Here is a 5,145-nt window from a genome sequence, read left to right as displayed (position 1 = left end):
AATCATTTATGTACCAAATTTTATACACTTTAAGTTGATTTAATGATGAAAAGTATATTTCAAAATCATTTCAAATTATTATGGAACATTCCATATTATGTTAATATGTATATAACTCTGTGTTTCAATCAATCTCGTAATAGAAATGAACTAACATATTAAAACTCTGGATGTGTTTTTTTCTTCTTCTTCTTTTACTTTTGTTTCTGTCGTCTCCTCCTTTTTTTGCCTATTAATATTTTATTGGATCGACCTTTTGAGAACAAAATGACAACTTCTCGAAACTCATGAACAATAGCAGAAAGAAGCTCACTTTATTTATGCAAAAGCCTGTACAAAAGGAGTAGCTGCAGCCTAAGACTATAACTAGTTTAAGTGTTTTTACATACCTTCTTTTACATTTCTATGTCCACATGTCTTTGGTGGGTTCTCTTTAAGTACATCTTCAGTTCATGCTGATGCCCATTCATGTTCTTGTTGGTTTGGTCCAGGGAAGAAAAACTCCTCCTCTTGCTGCTTGAACATTCTTTCAACTTCTCTTCCTGGCGTGTTGAATCCCAACTCCCTTGCAATACTCTCCATCTTGTTCACTATGTTCTCTTTTCCTGTTGTTAGAAGATAGTTCAAGAGTTTAGGAATGAATGAAATTGGTGAAAACCAGCTTAGCAAAGACTTCGAAAGAGTTCGACTGCTTAGGGTTAAAGAAAGCAAATAAGATATTGAGTTGAGCTTGATATGAGCTCAAACACCCACACTTCTATTTAGTCTCTTCTATTTAGTCTATAAATTAATTTGAATTCAGATTTAGGAGTGCGCGATAGGTTGTGCAAAGATTTTCTCGAGCCAGAAGGAGATTGCCCTCGAGAGAAAAGAGGAAAGAAAACTTTGGGTGAAAGACTCACTTGTAAAGCAAAGGATAAAAGCCGATCTTAGTGATCGGAAAGCTCTATTACACACGTGTCTACAAACGAAGGTGTGCAAAGGTTTTCTCGAGCAGAAAGGGAATAGCTCTTGACTATAAGGAGAGGAAAAGGACTCGACTACAAGACCCACCAATCGAGCAATAATGATCCAAAAACTTCCGATAATGTAATAAAACCACTGAAACTCTAATTGGACTTGTTTATGGACTTGTTTATGGTAGGCTTTCCCCTGTAGAGTAATCCTCAACTTCCTTCTTGGATAGACTTTCCTATTCCTAGGCTATCTAGACTACATGAAGACCAAACAACCCAAAACCACCAAAACCAGAACTCTATCACACAATAAACAAGCGGAGGTGTGCAAGAATTTTCTTGAACTCAAAGGAGTTTGCCCTTGAGTGCAAAGTGGGAAAGAAAACTCGACTTCATGGCCGTTGAGTAGGAAGTCAAATTTAATGATCCGACAATCCTATTACATTGCGAACATCTAAGGATGTTTTCGATGTTAAAAGCATGTTGATCAGATTGATTTTATACCTGCTAGAAAATACTTGGTGTTGCCATAGGCATTGACTTCAAAGCAAACAATCTGAAGGCTGTGATTAGGTGAGGCAAAGACTGAAAAAGGATGACCTGCCGGAACCACGAACACCACCCCACGGCTCAGCCTCCCTCTAATCTTCTGGTAAGTCCTCTCGCCTTTCCGCCCTTCCTCCCGCTCTGACCACCGACCACTTCTCCCAGAAGATGATGAAAGATGTGGACATGCCATTTGGAAACCCCCTTCGCCATCCAGCACCACAGCTATCTTCATGGATTTGGAGTTATAGTGAGGAGTCATCATTGAACCCTTCAAATAACACACAACAAAATTAATAAGCAACTGACAAATGAGTTTCATACATACAGTCACCTTATGAAGTAGAAGTAAATTATACTTTGGTAATGTTGGCAAAGGCGATTGCGACACCAAGATCCCGAAGCTGGCTGAATTCATCAGGATAGGCTTCAAAGAGACGACCGAACTTATTTGACTGCCATGGATGTTGCTTGAGCAGATTGAAAGGACGCTCAGTTTCACCTTCTGAGAAGGGCCAGATCTTGGGGATGATTTCTTCATGTTGACTAAGCGATCGGATCTGTTCTCTAGAAGCCTTGATTATGGTCCCTGGTCTTTGTTGTTTGAAAAATCTCTCCAACTTATCTCTAGGAATCTGTTTAACAGGCAAGAAAGTATGTAGGAAAACAAGGAAAAATAAGCACACACACATATATATAACCGAACACACTGTTTAAGCAGTTTGGTAAGGACTTTTTTATAACCTTGAAGGCTGCTTCAAGCAAGTCCCAGCTGAATGCTGTGTAGAATGATTCTGGGTTTTCACCACCAGCTGGCTGGAAAGTCTGTTTGAAATATTCATTCTCAGATAAGTTCAACAAAATAAAAGGACCAAATTGAAAAGGCATAGTGAAGTAAATCTATTACTCTAGACCTTATATCGTTTTGGTTTCGAAAGTGTTCTTATACTCATGTCACTAACGTTGGATGATAATTAGAACTACAACGGTTAGTAGTACAGAAATTAAGACCTAGAGGCAGAGCATGAACAGTTCCATGCCACTATCACACTCATTCAAGTATCAACTTTCATCAAACATTCTAACAGACTTATACTCGAAGGGCCGTTTAGCCCAACTTCTAACATTTATTGAGTAAATGTATCTTTATCTCATTCTCTACTTTTTCACTTTTATCAGATAGCTCCATCTTCCCCTCTTTCTTTATCACACATTTATCAAGTAATTCCATCTTATAGTTCTACACCAAAACACAAGCTTCCTAACTCCAGACTTGTCCCAAAGAGTAGTTTGGAAACGACTTTAATTTGCAACATGTAATATCACAACTTTAGAAAGAAAAACAGGGAGAAGTTTGAGGGGTTTGCCTGAAAGTGTCCAGGAACAGATGTGGATTGGAGAAGCTTGACAATCTTGAGCTTCTGATGTTCGTCCTTGTTTATGAAATAAAAGGGAGCTCCAGATGGAATTCTGAACACATCTCCACATTTCAAATCAAAGCTTCCTCTCTTTTCCTTGATCACTGTTATTGTACCTCGTCCTTCAACCAATCATAACCAACACACAAAGTTCCCAAATGTCATTTTCACAAACATCTTATGAAGGATTAAAATATTCTAGATTTCAAAACTACGGATATATGTCTATGGTGATATCAATAGAAAGACGGATATTTTTATAGATAACAAATTTCTAAATGTTACATTCAAATTAATAGTTAGATTGTTTTTACTCCCATAATTTCTAAAACTTAAATGGACTCTCTCTTTAAAGCCAAAAAGTAATTGCACTCCATTTTAGAGATATATCATAGTTACTATTGTGTGTGTGTACGTATAACCAAAATGATATAAATAATCATATTTTGTGTTTATTTTAAGAAATAAATAATGATAGGGGCATTTTGCAAAAAAAAAAAAAAATTTGAGGTGTACGTAGTTATTATTGTGTTATTTTTAATCAATACCCAACTGAAATTATGAATGAAAATATATTTTAAATGTACATGTCTAAAATACCCAACTACAAACCCATTTCACTTTTTTTTTTTTTAATAAAAGAAATGGACTAGGAGGATTTGAACCACAGAACCCGTAGGTGTGATCCAGACTGAGTTAAGCTCGTGCCATTTCTCATATTCATACATTATAAATTAAAGAACCAAAACATATATCTACCACCTCTACCCTATTCATATAAAAAAAAAAAATAAGTAACCGGAAAACAAATATTAATTGAATTTTTTTCAAAATGCCAGATGGCAGCATTCTATTGAATTAGACATGTGGATGTATTTTTATCAATATATGAAAAAGGGTAAATTAGATAAAAAAAGTAAATCATTTCTATAACCATAAAATTAAATTTCTACCAACGTATGGATCATGTTTCCATGAGATATTTTCGCTATATCGGAAAAAAATCCAAAAAAATAAACATCAAGATATCAATAAATCACTAATATGAATGACAAATAAATGTTTATTTGCTTGAAAAAAATTAAAAATATTTATTTGCTAATTAATTTTTTTATTAATTGTTCTAGAAATCAATAATAATTCCATCGAAACATCTTTTTGAGAAAGTTAAAAAGAGAGAGAATGAAAACTGCATTACCTTGAGCAACAAACATAATGATTTCAGCATCGAAATGAGTAGGAACAACGAAAGTGGAAGGATTAGCCTCCACAATCGAAACTCTAAAATTCTCAATTCCTCGAAGAAGTTGGGATCGTTGAGTGAATTTCTGAAGAACCTTAATTTTCCCTTCCCCTGTTTCAACCTTACCTACGAAATGTTCATCATCAAACACATACGGATTCTCCTCCTCCTCCTCCTCCTCCTCCTCCTCCTCCTCTTCTTCGCTTTCATAATTCCTTCCTTTTTCCTTCTTCATCTTATAATACTCATCGCAACTCCTCTCGCAATCTCGTTTCTGCTGTTCGTCGAACTGCCGTTGGACTTTGCACTGATGCTTGCACTGCTTCAGCTCAGGATCTTTGGAAGCCAGAGCGAGACAGAGGGCAGTAATGAGAAAGAGGAGAAGAAGATGGAGGTTGAGGTTGATTTTGATTTTGAAAGCCATTGTGCTTTGTTGTTGATGAAGAGAGAAGTGGATAAATGGAAAATGGAGATTATATGAAGGGATCTGCAGCCTCATGCGTGAAGACTGCTGTCCTCTTTACGTGTCCCTTAATGGACAAACTTTAAAGCTCCGTAATCACATTTCGAATTTTCTCCATGGATGAGACACACACAGATTTTCCCCTTATTTCTTTTTTAATCAATTATCTAAACCTTAACCTAATTTCGTTCTAACATAAATTTAATACAATATTTAAAGCATTTTTTCAGGGACTTAAAAATATTTTCCCCTTCTTTCTTTTTTAATCAATTATCTAAACCTTAACCTAATTTCGTTCTAACATAAATTTAATACAATATTTAAAGCATTTTTTCAGGGACTTAAAAAAATTTTCCCCTTCTTTCTTTTTTAATCAATTATCTAAACCTTAATCTAATTTCGTTCTAACATAAATTTAATACAATATTTAAAGCATTTTTTCAGGGACTTAAAAAAAGATAAATCTAATATAATATCTAACACTGTTTATCGAAAAAATACATTTTAAATTTTGTGCAT

The 5,145-nt window shown here is 35.1% G+C and overlaps 1 protein-coding gene across 1 annotated transcript; it reads right to left on the bottom strand.

Moving 5' to 3' along the window:
• Positions 1-295: 295 nt before the first annotated feature.
• Positions 296-4,807, bottom strand: LOC103492635 (vicilin Cor a 11.0101-like). Its single transcript, XM_051079952.1, has 6 exons — positions 4,119-4,807; positions 2,870-3,042; positions 2,247-2,327; positions 1,862-2,137; positions 1,461-1,773; positions 296-605 (listed from the first exon to the last, which is right to left on the bottom strand). The coding sequence occupies exons 1-6, from the start codon at positions 4,660-4,662 to the stop codon at positions 451-453; spliced, it is 1,542 nt and encodes a 513-aa protein (XP_050935909.1). The 5' UTR covers positions 4,663-4,807; the 3' UTR covers positions 296-450.
• Between the last annotated feature and the right edge of the window lie 338 nt (positions 4,808-5,145).

The sequence above is a fragment of the Cucumis melo genome, chromosome 1, assembly GCF_025177605.1.
Source record: "Cucumis melo cultivar AY chromosome 1, USDA_Cmelo_AY_1.0, whole genome shotgun sequence".
Taxonomy (NCBI): domain Eukaryota; kingdom Viridiplantae; phylum Streptophyta; class Magnoliopsida; order Cucurbitales; family Cucurbitaceae; genus Cucumis; species Cucumis melo.
This window is presented reverse-complemented; position numbering and strand designations above follow the sequence as displayed.